The sequence below is a fragment of the Pseudophryne corroboree genome, chromosome 2 (assembly GCF_028390025.1).
Source record: "Pseudophryne corroboree isolate aPseCor3 chromosome 2, aPseCor3.hap2, whole genome shotgun sequence".
Classification (NCBI taxonomy): Eukaryota; Metazoa; Chordata; class Amphibia; order Anura; family Myobatrachidae; genus Pseudophryne; species Pseudophryne corroboree.
In genome coordinates this window covers 26,791,167-26,806,749 of record NC_086445.1, presented here as the reverse complement: position 1 = coordinate 26,806,749, position 15,583 = coordinate 26,791,167, and the positions used below count along the sequence as shown (strand labels likewise).

At 45.0% G+C, this 15,583-nt stretch overlaps 1 protein-coding gene across 1 annotated transcript; it reads right to left on the bottom strand.

The window, feature by feature from the left end:
• Positions 1-6,998: 6,998 nt before the first annotated feature.
• Positions 6,999-7,940, bottom strand: LOC134989514 (olfactory receptor 4B13-like). The gene has a single exon (XM_063950613.1). It carries the CDS (start codon positions 7,938-7,940, stop codon positions 6,999-7,001), a length of 942 nt encoding a protein of 313 aa, XP_063806683.1.
• Positions 7,941-15,583: the final 7,643 nt, after the last annotated feature.

The following is a 15,583-nucleotide window of genomic DNA, read 5'->3' as shown; positions in this document are numbered from 1 at the left end:
AAGTGCTAGAGGAGTAACCTGAGCATAGCTGATACTCCGGTTCGGGTCTTTTGCTGTGCAGTGGTTACAGGCTCTGTGCACGGCAGGGGATCCGGTGCTGGTTTTTGTGCTCACAGTCTGTGAGGTCTAAGTGGGGCGTGGACAGCACCTGCTATATAAACCCTCTTCTCAGGTTAGGCAGATGCTGCTGAATCTTTGTTGGTTAGTCAGTTCCTGAAAGCTAGCTAGTACTGTGTAAACTTTGTATTTGTTTGTTGCTTACTGCAAATAGGCCTTGGGATTTGGTATTACACTCTGCCAATCCAGACCTAGCAGTAAGACTGGAGTCAGTCGTTTAACCTGCTGGGGTTCTTTTGCTACTCTGTGAACCTAGCAAGTTTGCGGCTGTATTCTCAGACTTGCCTGCCAAAATCCTTTCTCACTGTGCAAGGTGTTCAGGTGTCAGTTTAGTGGCAGTAAGCTGAACCAGTGCACTGCAAGTGAGGACTAGGATTGTGGAGAATCTCCTTGTGTCTATTATTCCATCTCTGACCAAGGAGTTTACTGCCACACCCGTTGGTAACCCTTTAGGGTTTTGCTGTTGCCCTTAGCAACAGCATTTCGGGTTCTCTACGTATTAAATCACAACATCTCGCTTCTTTCCATCTGAGCATTCCTAAGACTAGGGAGACACCCAGTTTCTTAGCCTTTGGGCTTCTCTGTTCACTTTGTGTTTATTTTGTTACCCTATCACCTTCTATGTATGTAATGTCATATTCCCCAGTCTGTCTGTGAGTTCATTTGTTTTGCATCCCTCTCCGTTCAGACACCAGTACATTCCTGCTGGCACTGGTGTGCATAACAGTTTGTGAGAGTATCCATGTTTCGTATGGAAACTTTGCGCTCAATAGTTCTGGCTATGGAACCCAGGGACTATATTGTATCGCTGGATATACAGGCTGTATATCTGCATATTCCTATTGCCAATTCGCAATAGCAGTTCCTGAGGTTTGCTATTGGCAACCTCCATTATTAATTCCAGGCTCAATTCCAGGCATTATCAATTCTACCTCCGTCGCCAGGGGATAAGAATCCTACCGTACCTGGACGATCTTCTGATCTTAGCAAATTTCTTACAGGTCCACGGCTGGCTGATAAACTGGAAAAAGTCCTCCCTGGTTCCAGCCCATTCCTGACACTCACAGTCAAATACTGTTTCTATCCCCAGACAAAGTCCTGAAAATTTAGGACAGGATCCGCCACTTCCTTTGTCACACCAGAGTGTCGATACACTCGGTGATGCAAGTGCTTGGTCTGTTGGTGTCGTCCTTCGACATGATAGAGTATGCTCAGTTTCATTCCCGCCCTCTACAACATTTGATACTATCCAAGTGGAATGGCCTACCTCATCGGATCAGATCTCAAATGATCTTGTTGACTCCGGAGGTTCGCTTGTCGCTGACCTGGTGGCTACAGGACCAGCAATTGAGCACGGGTTGTCCTTTTTGGATCCCCAACTGGGTCCTACTGACAACGGATGATAGTCTGTGGGGATGGCGAGCAGTGACAGAGCAATGCTCATTTCAGGGACGTTGGACCAGGGAAGAGTCTCTGCTTCCCATCAATGTTCAGGAGTTCAGTGTTCAAGGCACTGACTCTGGCCTCGTCCTTTCCTACTGAATAGGCCTGTTCAAGTACAATCAGACAACGCCTCCATGGTGGCCTACATTAACCATCATAGCGGCACCCGAAGCCGCATGGCTATGATGGAAGTGTCCAAGATCCTTCGGTGGGTGGAATGCCATCTGCAGGCCATATCGGTGGTGTTCATTCCAGGCATCCTAAACTGGGAAGCGGACTTCCTCAGTCACCAGGACATTCCCAGGATAAGGACAGATGGGGTCTGCCACATGTGGATTTCATGGCGTCTCAACACAACCACATGGTTCAGGCCTTCAGATCACCAATCAGGGACCCTCAGGTAGCATTCATGGATGCATTGGAAGTCCCATGGAACTTTCATCTGCCTTACATATTCCCTCCGGTGTCACTTCTGCCCAGGGTTCTTTGGAAGTTCAAGCAAGAAGGGGGAATTCTTATTCTAATCACTCCAGCATGGCCCAGACATCACTGGATCTCAGATCTCCAGGATTCTCGGCAGAGCATCCCCTTCTACGTCTTCAGCGACAAGACCTTCTACAGCAGGGCCCTTGTCTTTAGCCGGACCTGGCCAGACTAGCTTTGATGGCGTGGGTCTTGAAGCATCACTCTAAGGGCCAAAGGTATTTCTGATGCGGTCATTCAGTATGCTAAAGGCCCGCAAACCGGCCTCTTCCCGGATTTACTACAGAGTGTGGCATTCTTACTTCACTTGGTGTGCTGCTAAGAATTATGATGCCTCTAAATTCAGAACTTCCAGAATTCTGGCCTTTCTCCAAAGAGGTTTAGACGTAGGTTTTCGTCTTGCCTCCCTCAAGGTACATATCTCTGCCTTGTCGGTGTGGTTCCAGCGCAAGATTTCCTCCATACCTGATGTACGCATGTTCATTCAGGGTGTTGTATGTATTCAGCCTCCATATGTCCCTCCGGTGGCTCCATGGGACCTGTCTATTGCATTGAAAGCTACCTCAAATGGCTCACGGCCAAGGTCTTTTTCTTGGTGGCTATTGCCTCTGCAAAGAGGGTGTCGGACTTAGGCGCTTTGTCCTGTCGTCCACTGTGCAGATACCGGGTTCCAAATCACTCAGGCTTGGTAGTAGATGAAAAACCAAACAGGGTTCATTGACAGAATCGGTTATAACACAGTTCAGCACACTTCTGTAATCCAATTCTACACAATTCCCTCCTGGAACTCCTGACAGAACATTACATCTTAGCCAGTCCCCTGTAACTCTCTGCCCCCTTACAAAAGCTCATTCTCTCTCTGTCCCCTCAGTCGAGGTCACTCCCCTTGTTACACCCTCCCCCCGTCTATGCATCACACCAGCAGGTCAGTGAGGGTGTCTCAGAGGAGTGGAGATGAGGTGTATGGGTTCCTGCACACAATGGGGTGTACATGATCAGATTATCTGCAGGCCCAGACATAACCTGTTTACTGTTTACCCTGCTTCTCTTACCCACATCTGATTGTACAGCTAGGGGACTTAAATTACAATGGACTGATTTAACTATATTAAACAACTCTGGCATCCACTTATCCTGTTAACAGTTACATTGAACACAGTATAACTAAATAAACTACATATTCCAAATATAGCAGATAAACATAACTGTACACTGTAACAATAACATCATACAATATTGTCCAGTATATAGCCAAATACAGATCAGCAATTAGTGTAGTCCATGGGTAGGACCAGGGCTAGGAAAATAACTGCGTGTCTTTTACCACTGTGCGACACAACGCGCTGGCTGTGTTGTCACATCCATCCTTTTTGATTTTTCACTGTGACAGGGCATTTTTCCAAACTAGACCTGGTTACCTACCTAAGGTGGTTTCATCTTTTCATCTTAACCAAGAGATTGTGGTTCCAGCCTGTATCTCTTCAGACTTGTCAGCTAAGAGATCATTCTTTGGATGTAATTAGGGCTCTATGTGTCTATGTGAAGAACCGTACTGACTCCATTAGATGGTCTGATGTCCTATTTGGATTTCACAAATGTGTCTGGCCTGCTAATAAGCACACGCTGGGCAGATGGGTTAGAATGGTGATTGCACGTGCTTATACTCAAGCTGGTTTCCAGTTCCGGCTTCGATTAAGGCCCATTCTACTCAGTCTGTTGGACCTTCTTGGGTGGCATGCCATGGGGCGTCCACAGAAGAATTGTACAAGGTGGCTATGTAGTCTTCAGTTAACACATTTCTTAGGTTCTATGCCTATCATTCTGTACCTTTGCCTCCCAGGATGCTTCCTTTGGACGCCGGATTCCCATATCCACTCAGGCGCATCCCCACCCTTGAGGTACTGCTTTAGGACATCCCCGATGTTTTCCTGTGGAAACCTATGTACTCTGCTGCAGAAAAGAAGAGTTATTGTAGACATACCATTGTTAACTCTCTTTCTGCAAAGTACATAGGTTACACAGGGCGCCCTCCCTGACGCAACTGGCATCTTTGGGTTTGTATGGCATTGCCACTGGTTCTTTCTCCTGTTGGTGAGAATGTGGTTCTATGTGACTAACATCTTCCTTCTCTCTTGTCTGCTTCCTGCATTGGACTGGTTAACAAAACTGAGCTTACAGTACCTGGAGGCGAGGTTATAGAGGAGGGCCCCAATGCATCCTGGGACACCTAAAGCTTAACCTGTTGGTGCCTGTTTCCAGATCCATCTCTACACCCTGATGTTTCCCTGTGGAACCTATGTACTTTGCAGAAAGAGAGTTAACAATGGTAAGTCTCCATAACTCTTCTTATATATTTTGTCCGTGCAGTACACCAGTGTACTATACACTTTTTTTTTTCCCCCATAAGTACTGTGACACTGCTGGTCAGACCACAGTATATTATTATTTCGTACTCATACAAGTATTGTGCGACACTGTTGGTGAAATTAAACCGCAGTGTTTGATTACTATTCCTAACTCATACATGTATTGTGCGACACTGTGGGTGAAGGTGGTACCACAGTAATATATTTTTGTACTCATCTCATACACGTATTATGCGACACTGTTGGTGAAATTAAACTGCAGTGTTTGATTACTATTCCTGACTCATACACATATTGTGACACTGTAGGTGGTACATTTTTTGTACAAATTGTGGTGTGTGCTGTAACCCACTTCATTCGTGTTTGTGGATAGATATGGAGGATGAACAATTGAGAGAGCAGGAAGCACATGCCAGTGGTGGAGGTGCTGCCACCAGTCGTGACCATCAAGTCCGTCAACATCATCTACTAAAGTCAATGCCCAAGGTCAAAGACACCTTAAGTCAGGGCATGTAAAATCAAAGAAGCAATATAATTTTATAGTGGCAAAGAAAAAAACATCAAAAATAAAGTTAGCTATAGAGAAAGATAAAATTGTCAATATGCCATTCACCACACGAAGTGGCAAGGAAAGGCTCAGGCCTGAGTGATGGTTCTGCAACTGTCAGCAAGGCATCTTCTTATGCTTCTCATGATGATGCAAGAACTTTTCACTCAGAGTCTAGAAGAGGTGTCACAAAAATGAAAACAACTAAAGCAGTAGAACAAACTGTGTGCTCAGAACCATCAGACATTCCTGAGGAACGTTTAGGGGTGTCCACAATAGTTATGTGTGAGTCTGACATTTCTCACACTGTTCTCATAGAGAAGCCTCTTTCACTACCTTCCACCATTTCTGCACCATCTGCACATGTGCGGAGCAGTACAAAAAAAGATGGTGATGAAGGCATAATAGAAATTGAGGATTCATGTGTAGAAGTGGAATAGGTTGAGGGGGATATGTCTGTACTACTTCTATCTGACACTGAGGATGTTGATGTTGTGTATGTGTAAGCCAGCCACCAGTGGCTTCAGTTCTTGCCCGTGATGATGAGAAAGCAATTGTGATGCCAGGGCAAAAGACCCAAAAAGCTACCTCTTGGGTGTGGAATAATTTTTCCACAAATCCTGACTATTGTGAAGGCATCTGTTACATTTGTGAGGCCAAAGTTAGTAGAGGTAGGGACATTAGCCATCTAGGCACCTCTCCCATGTTATGTCATTTGTGGCTGACTTATTTTACAAGATTATAATGTTTTTAACACCCTCATCATCAATCTCCTCATTAGTGATCGGCGGTAGCCCTACCAAAAAATTGTTTTGTGGGGGCCCAAACAAAGCAAGCACTTCAGCTACAAAAGTGTCAGTCCCTGTCACTGAATTGCTTGGTTTGTTACACTGTGCATGTCATTTTAATATCCAACATAAGAGTGGGAGGGAGGGCCCAAGCACAATTCCATCTTGCACCACTCTTTATCTATGCACTGCTGTGTGGCAATGTTTCATAGATGTGCTATAAACAGCTGTGTGTTTGTTCTGCTGCTCTGTTGGTAAGTAACCAGCCGGCTTCCTGCAGTCTTTGGCCTAAATGGATGAAAACAATATTGTGGGCTTTGAAGTGGTCACAGTTGACTGGAAATTAGTGGAAATTAACGTTATTGAGGTTAATAATACTGTAGAAACAAAAACACCCCCAAATTCTGTGATTTTAGCTGTTTTATGATTTTTTCTAAATAAATACAGATCCAAAACCAAAATACATAAGGGCTGTTGGCGCAAAACCAATACAGATCATAAAATGCAGGAGATACAGATCCAAAACTAAAACCCGAGATTTGGGCCGCGCACATCTCTAGTTCCAACCAAGGGCATTTTAAGATAGGAGGGGGCCCATGTGCTGATTCCGTCTGGGCCCCACCTCTCTCTCTTGCCAGCAGTCACTTGTAGACTCTAGCACTGTGCTAGAGTCTACTATGCATGTGCAGGGCTCCGGGAAAATTATGCTGCGCCCATTTTCCAAGTGATTCCCCCTATTGTGCATGCGCAAAATGCCAACAAAATGCCCACTGCGCAATTTTCCCTGTTGTTTTACTGGGCTGCCTCTGGACTCCGAATAGGTAAGTACTAAAAAAATGGGTGCAACGTGTGCGTTGTGGCCCCCCTGGACCCGAGGCTCCAGTATGTACCGCACACACTGCACACATCATAGATACGCCAGTGGTTCCAGCCAATCAGCTCCTTACTGACATTTTTTTCTAACAAAGCCTAAAACATGGCAGTTAGGAGCTGATTGACTGGTACTTTTCTCTTTCCACTTTATCTCTCTCAAAGCCTTGATACATATGACCCAAAGGTTCTGCAAGATAGAACTGATTCCGTACACACACTGAGCCATGGTTATTTTATTACTTGCAACAAGGTGACCAGACATAGATTCCTCTCAGAGTGACGCACTTGGATCAAATCAAGATAATATGACAATGGACATTATAACCTGATACAGGTGCTTTGCACTGATTGTCACTTAGTACAGATATGGGTGAAGGCAATTTATTTGAGCCCCATGTTTTTTCCCTGCAAATAATGAATGAGTTTTATCTTCAGGGCATGTGTCCGGAGCCCATATATCAGGGGGTTAAGGAGTGGTGGGAAAAGTACAGGAGTAACAGAGAGCAGAACATGGACCATAATGGGGAGGTCAATACTGCCCAGCCTATACCTGATGAAAACAAAGAAAACTCCTAATAAAAAGATGGTAAAGTTGAGCAAATGGGTCACCAACGTGTGGACGGCTTTCTGACGGGACTCTTTGGAGACCTTCAAGCAGACAGCAAATATACGCAGGTAGGAAAACACAGTGACTGAGATGGTGACAATTAGGTAGATGGAGACCAAAGCAGCTGAATAGAAGTTACTGAGAGAAGGGTCAGAGCAGGACAGAGTAACGAGGGACATATTGTCACAGAATATATTATTTATCTTATTCCCACACAGAGGAAGAGCCCAAGTTAGCAGAATACCAATGAAGATGGCAATGATGTATGTTACAGAAGACCCAATGATGAGCTTCATAACCTTCTTGTTGGTCATCAAGATGACATAATGCAATGGGTGACAGATGGCCAGATACCGGTCATACGCCATGAGGGTGAATGAGCTCATTTCAAAAACAGCAAAAAGAGTAATGCACACAGTCTGCATAATACATCCACTATATGAGATGGTCTTAGATGAAGTGATCAGGTCAACTATCAGCTTTGGGAAAAACGTGGAGCTCCCAAACATTCCATTGATGAAGAGCTTACATATGAGAATGTACATGGGCTCATGTAGACATGGCTCCGCCATCACCACAGATACAATACTAATGCTTAAAAACATAATAAATAAATATATAATAATACAAAGGGCGCAATACATATATTGGAACTCTTCCATCTCTACAAGACCCAGGAGAACCAAGAGGGTGCTGACATTGAACGCCTGGTCCATTTCTCGTCTTTTTGTTCGATACAGAGACTTGGCTGAGGATAAACAAAGAAACCTGTGTAATAAAAAATATACATACTATACATACTATACATACATATATATATATATATATATATATATATATATATATATATTTAAAAATAGGGTCAACACTTAATAAAGATAAGTACATAACAAATTCTATTTTGTATCATGTAACTGAAGTGTTTAAAAACAATTACAATTAAAGTATTAATTGTACTTTATCTATCTCAAATCTACTGTATCTATCTATCTATCTATCTATCTATCTATCTATCTATCTATCTATCTATCTATCTATCTACTTGCTATCGTCCCATACACATTTGCCCATGCACAAATGTAACATCAATATCTTATGAGCATAAGCGTTTCTATAATGGATGCACTGTGTGCGGTGGTGGGCCCACACCACACGCATATGGTGTACTCACCCCTCCGGAGTCCCGCGGCAGCGGCCCTACAGTGTGGGCACAAATCACTTGGAAAATGGCCGCAGCGGCCAGTTCTGAGTGATTTGCACCTGCGCACTGGAGATGTCCCCGGGAACAAGGCGTGGGTGCCATGTTCCCGGAGACCTGCGAATGCGCAGTAGACTCTGGCATTATGGCAGAGTCTACTAGCTGCTGGAGAGGAGGGGACCCATGACGGAGGCTGCACGTGGGTCCCCTCCTTTCTTGAAACATCCCTGCCTATGAGTGTATGTTACTGTATAAACAACTAAAGAGACAATGCTTGCCCAAATTATTCATGTACAGTACATAAGGAACAGGTACCTTGTGAGGGTGGATTACACAACCCGTGGAAGTTATTACCCAAAATGCCTACACCAATTCTAAATTATGCTTAGTGTGTGCTTTAGGCTTCCTTTTTATGTCTGTGTGGCTTGTCTATTGCTGTATTACTTACATCTTCTGTATTATGTGCATTGTTTTTGATGCCTGTAAAGAGCCTTGAGTCCTGTTGGAAAAAGAGCTCTATATAAATAAAATTATTATTATTGTTGTTATCATACAGTACCTATAGCATAACATCATCTCAAGAACAATCTATACAGGCTCCAACTCATATATTGTACAAGCAAGGGGCCTGTTTTAGAAGTGCACACAATGTGAATATCATAAGCAGTGGAACGATTCTTTTGCAACTGCGCACGTGTCAGAGCCGCACTGGACATGTACCGCAATGGTCTTGTCTCTGTCGCACAGAGGATTTATTATCAGAGTGACAAGTAGGAACAAGAGCGCAGGTACACAGTTCAACAATTAACATTATAACCATTATATCCGAGGTTCTTGGCATATATTGGCCAATATAAGAGCCTTCCCAGCTTCTTCACGGTGACCTCATCGGACAGGTACCTAACATTATATGGGTTTGCCTCTCGGGCGCAGGTCACCCCCAAACCACCCCAGCTAAACCACCCCAGGGCATCACAAAAATAAGGGATAGAAGTGAGAGATCAGTGTTAGGCAAGTGAGAGAAGCTGCTGCAGTAAGGTCAGAGTGTCTGAGAGAGGACAACAGTAATGTGTCAGAGTGTTAGAGAGAGGACAGCAGTAAGGTGTCAGAGTGTTAGAGAGAGGACAGCAGTAAGGTGACAGAGTGTTAGAGAGAGGACAGCAGTAAGGTGTCAGAGTGTTAGAGAAAGGACACCAGTAAGGTGTCAGAGTGTTAGAGAGAAGCAGTAAGGTGCCAGAGTGTTAGAGACAGGACAGAAGTAAGATGTCAGAGTGTTAGAGAGAGGCCAGCAGTAAGGTGTCAGAGTGTTAGAGAGAGGACAGCAGTAAGGTGTCAGAGTGTTAGAGAGGACATCAGTAAGGTCAGAGTGTTAGAGAGAGGACAGCAGTAAGGTGTCAGAGTGTTAGAGAGAGGACAGCAGTAAGTTGTCAGAGTGTTAGAGAGAGGACAGCAGTAAGGTGTCAGAGTATTAGAGAGAGGGCAGCAGTAAAGTGTCAGAGTGTTAGAGAGAGGACAGCAGTAAAGTGTCAGAGTGTTAGAGAGAGGACAGCAGTAAGGTGTCAGAGTGTTAGAGAGAGGACAGCAGTAAGGTGTTAGATAGAGGACAGCAGTAAGGTGTCAGAGTGTTAGAGAGAGGACAGCAGTAATTTGTCAGAGTGTTAGAGAGAGGACAGCAGTAAGGTGTCAGAGTGTTAGAGAGAGGACAGCAGTAAGGTGTCAGAGTGTTAGCAAGAGGACAGCAGTAAGGTGTCAGAGTGTTAGAGAGAGGACACCAGTAAGAGATCAGAGTGTTAGAGAGAGGACAGCAGTAAGGTGTCAGAGTGTTAGAGAGAGAAGCAGTAAGGTGCCAGAGTGTTAGAGACAGGACAGAAGTAAGATGTCAGAGTGTTAGAGAGAGGCCAGCAGTAAGGTGTCAGAGTGTTAGAGAGAGGACAGCAGTAAGGTGTCATAGTGTTAGAGAGAGGACAGCAGTAAGGTCAGAGTGTTAGAGAGAGGACAGCAGTAAGTTGTCAGAGTATTAGAGAGAGGACAGCAGTAATTTGTCAGAGTGTTAGAGAGAGGACAGCAGTAAGGTGTCAGAGTGTTAGAGAGAGGACAGCAGTAAGGTGTCAGAGTGTTAGAGAGAGAAGCAGTAAGGTGCCAGAGTGTTAGAGACAGGACAGAAGTAAGATGTCAGAGTGTTAGAGAGAGGCCAGCAGTAAGGTGTCAGAGTGTTAGAGAGAGGACAGCAGTAAGGTGTCATAGTGTTAGAGAGAGGACAGCAGTAAGGTCAGAGTGTTAGAGAGAGGACAGCAGTAAGGTGTCAGAGTATTAGAGAGAGGACAGCAGTAAGGTGTCAGAGTATTAGAGAGAGGACAGCAGTATGGTGTCAGAGTGTTAGAGAGAGGACAGCAGTAAGGTGTCAGAGTGTTAGAGAGAGGACACCAGTAAGAGGTCAGAGTGTTAGAGAGAGGACAGCAGTAAGATGTCAGAGTGTTAGAGAGAGGACAGCAGTAAGGTGTCAGAGTGTTAGAGAGAGGACAGCAGTAAGGTGACAGAGTGTTAGAGAGAGGACAGCAGTAAGGTGTCAGAGTGTTAGAGAAAGGACACCAGTAAGGTGTCAGAGTGTTAGAGAGAAGCAGTAAGGTGCCAGAGTGTTAGAGACAGGACAGAAGTAAGATGTCAGAGTGTTAGAGAGAGGCCAGCAGTAAGGTGTCAGAGTGTTAGAGAGAGGACAGCAGTAAGGTGTCAGAGTGTTAGAGAGGACATCAGTAAGGTCAGAGTGTTAGAGAGAGGACAGCAGTAAGGTGTCAGAGTGTTAGAGAGAGGACAGCAGTAAGTTGTCAGAGTGTTAGAGAGAGGACAGCAGTAAGGTGTCAGAGTATTAGAGAGAGGGCAGCAGTAAAGTGTCAGAGTGTTAGAGAGAGGACAGCAGTAAAGTGTCAGAGTGTTAGAGAGAGGACAGCAGTAAGGTGTCAGAGTGTTAGAGAGAGGACAGCAGTAAGGTGTTAGATAGAGGACAGCAGTAAGGTGTCAGAGTGTTAGAGAGAGGACAGCAGTAATTTGTCAGAGTGTTAGAGAGAGGACAGCAGTAAGGTGTCAGAGTGTTAGAGAGAGGACAGCAGTAAGGTGTCAGAGTGTTAGCAAGAGGACAGCAGTAAGGTGTCAGAGTGTTAGAGAGAGGACACCAGTAAGAGATCAGAGTGTTAGAGAGAGGACAGCAGTAAGGTGTCAGAGTGTTAGAGAGAGAAGCAGTAAGGTGCCAGAGTGTTAGAGACAGGACAGAAGTAAGATGTCAGAGTGTTAGAGAGAGGCCAGCAGTAAGGTGTCAGAGTGTTAGAGAGAGGACAGCAGTAAGGTGTCATAGTGTTAGAGAGAGGACAGCAGTAAGGTCAGAGTGTTAGAGAGAGGACAGCAGTAAGTTGTCAGAGTATTAGAGAGAGGACAGCAGTAATTTGTCAGAGTGTTAGAGAGAGGACAGCAGTAAGGTGTCAGAGTGTTAGAGAGAGGACAGCAGTAAGGTGTCAGAGTGTTAGAGAGAGAAGCAGTAAGGTGCCAGAGTGTTAGAGACAGGACAGAAGTAAGATGTCAGAGTGTTAGAGAGAGGCCAGCAGTAAGGTGTCAGAGTGTTAGAGAGAGGACAGCAGTAAGGTGTCATAGTGTTAGAGAGAGGACAGCAGTAAGGTCAGAGTGTTAGAGAGAGGACAGCAGTAAGGTGTCAGAGTATTAGAGAGAGGACAGCAGTAAGGTGTCAGAGTATTAGAGAGAGGACAGCAGTATGGTGTCAGAGTGTTAGAGAGAGGACAGCAGTAAGGTGTCAGAGTGTTAGAGAGAGGACACCAGTAAGAGGTCAGAGTGTTAGAGAGAGGACAGCAGTAAGGTGTCAGAGTGTTAGAGAGAGAAGCAGTAAGGTGCCAGAGTGTTAGAGACAGGACAGAAGTAAGATGTCAGAGTGTTAGAGAGAGGCCAGCAGTAAGGTGTCAGAGTGTTAGAGAGAGGACAGCAGTAAGGTGTCATAGTGTTAGAGAGAGGACAGCAGTAAGGTCAGAGTGTTAGAGAGAGGACAGCAGTAAGGTGTCAGAGTATTAGAGAGAGGACAGCAGTAAGGTGTCAGAGTATTAGAGAGAGGACAGCAGTATGGTGTCAGAGTGTTAGAGAGAGGACAGCAGTAAGGTGTCAGAGTGTTAGAACGTGAGGTTAGCTGATCACTAATTCCACAACACTTACCAGTATATTTTTGTGGTGTGGGAGGAAAGCCATACAAACATGGGACAACATAAACATCATACAGATGTCAGTAATGCGAACCACTTAGCCGCCAAACTGCACATTTCAATCTTGTTTTTTTTTTTATAGTTTATTAGTAAATAAACTTTCCCTACGTATGAATTTTATTAATTGATTATTGAGCAGTTTATACTTTTATTGTCATCATTGCTAACGGCCTCCTGAAATAACTTGTGTATATTAATTTGTAATATACATAGCTAGTTAAGGTCCTGTTATAAATGACAGACTTGCAGTACACAAGAGTCATTTGCACCAACGAGCACCATGAGCACAAATTCTTCAAGAAGTGAGGAGAAGCGTTAGCCTTTCATTATATAGGATACTGTTTTTATAGGGGATGTCTTGTGGGGGTGAGAGCAATTCTGTGGGCAACTGGGGATGAAGGGTGAGTGTGTCAGTCTTGTTTATATTTTTTGCGCCAATCTTGATTTTCATTTAAAATATCAACAGACTGAGAAATTAATTTCATGAAGAAAAGAAAGGTAGACGGTGAATGCAGGAAATTCAACAAAGAATGGACTCCTAAATATTTTTTTTACCTTGTCGGTGAAAAAGCTGTGTGCTTAATTTGTAAGGAATCTGTGGCAGTATTCAAAGAATATCATTTAAATCAACATTTTGAGACAAAACATGCTTTGAAGTATAAAAATGTATCTGCTGAAGACAAATCAGAGAAAGACAGTGAGATAGTTGCTCGAAACCAAAAAGAGCTAAACTTTTTCACAAAATTGTCATCTGGACAGGATGGAATTACAAGGGTGAGCTATTTAATAGCACACAAAATCGCCAAGAACAGTAAACCGTTCACTGAAGGAGAATTTATAAAGGAATGTATGGTTGACTGTCGCAATATTGTGCCCAGACAAGAAAAAACTGTTTGAAAACATTAGCTTGTCATGACGAACTGTTGTGAGGCGCATCGAGAACATATCCAAGAATATGGAAATGCAATTAAAAAAAGAAAGTCAACAATATGTCATATTTTGCTGGATGAAAGTTGTGATGTCCAAGACGGAGACCAGCTGATGATTTTCATTCGAGGTATCAATGAAAATTTTGGCATTACAGAAGAACTGGCATCAATGCAGTCCATGTAAGATACAACTGGAAAGGATTTATTGGAGGCTGTAAATCAGTGTGTGTTCAAATTTGGAGTGGAGTGGGAAAAATTGGCTGGTGTGACAACTGACGGAAGCCCCAATCTAACAGGAAAAAATGTTGGATTGCTAAACAGAATTCAAGACCAAGTCAGAGAAAAGAATCCAGAACACAAAAAAGCAGAGAAATTTCTGAATAGAAATGAGGAAGTATAAGAATCCTGGGTGTTTTCCTATTGGTTAGTGTGACAGCCTTGTGCTGGGCTGAATTTAGTGGTTAGAGTGTTTGCCACTCTAGTGAGGGTGGCCCATTAGGTTGCAAGTAAGGGATGGCCCTGTTAGGGTATTTAAGGAGAAGCTGGTCATGTGGACAGCCTCTTTTTGATTCATTTAGGAGTCGGTTGGAAGCTAAGTGTACTGTGCCTCTCTCTGCTTCTTGCTTCTGTCTACTCTACCATCCCTTCTTTACTTTTCCTTTAACCCCCCCTTCTATTTCTTGGATATCCCCTTTGCCTTTCTTTTCTTCTGTTTACCCTTCCCTTTTCCCTCGGTGGATGTACCCCCCCCCCCCCGCCTACCATGTCACGGCTTTGGCGGAGGCGGCCCGCCCTTAAGGTGCATTGGGTTTCCACCTCCAGCAGCTACTGCACCTTCTGGATCGCGGGAGAGGGTCTCGCTGGAGCAGGCGGCTCCATCCGTGGTTCCCCTCCCATCATCATCAGCGGCCCGCGGCCCCGGGTCTCCTGCGTCCTGTGGGAGTGGACCGGTTGCTGCGGCCGCTTCTGCGAGCTCGTCATGCGACAAGGACTGGGCATTCCTGGCTGCGTCTCTGCCACTTCACTCGGGGGGTGTGGGCGCGGACACTCCGGCCCCTCCTCGGGGATTGTGGGACCCGCACTCGGTGCTATCTTGGTTTTAAGCCTCCCATGGCCGCAGGCGGACCCAGCAGGGCTCCAGCGGCCAGGGGGAAAGCAAGTTCTGGGTAGCACAGGCAGTGGCCGGCCCAACCACAGGGGTCTGGTCTGGTCCCTGCTGTAGCATTTCCTGCAGGCGCTGGGAGTGGCTTGCTGGGCTCCCTGCAGGTAGGGGGTGATGTGTTAGGTCAGGTATACTGCCTCCTGCTGGAGCCAGTGGGGGCAGCACCAGATTTGTCCACTCCATTTCCCCTCTCTGCTACTATATCCCTTCCAGGGCTGCCTTCGGCCTTTCAGCATTAAGTGTTCCATAGGTGTATTTCTAAACATTATTAAAGCCTTGTGACTGTTGACCCTCATTTCCTAATGAAGTCGTATTTAACGTGTACAAACCTAAACCATTCTCTTTTTACATTGTGATAAACTTAACCCTAAAATTAAATGACACAGACACAAATAATTGACACTGACACATAAACGGCTTGGCTTAAAGGTCACAGCTATTTATTCCAAATGTGATTGACCTACGAGGTAAAGGTGGCCAGGAGATGCTGCAATCTCAGTTCTAGCCTTGACTATTGTATCGGGCCCAAGGGGATGACTGTCACGCCCCCCCTGCAATGACACACTAGCATTGCGGGGACTCACCACACCTCCTGGCCAAGACTGAAACGCTCCCGCCCAAAGACCGTCTAGATCCCCCGCATTGAGCAGGACACACTCGAGAAGTAATCGGAGGGTAGATGCCCCACGACCACATCTTGTGCCACAATAGGCCACTGAGACTGCAGTGCTCTCCTGTCAAAGGCAGGCACCTGTCAAAGTCAGAAAAATATCTCTATACACACTGCCATATTTGCACCTCATTCTGGTCCGCGCTG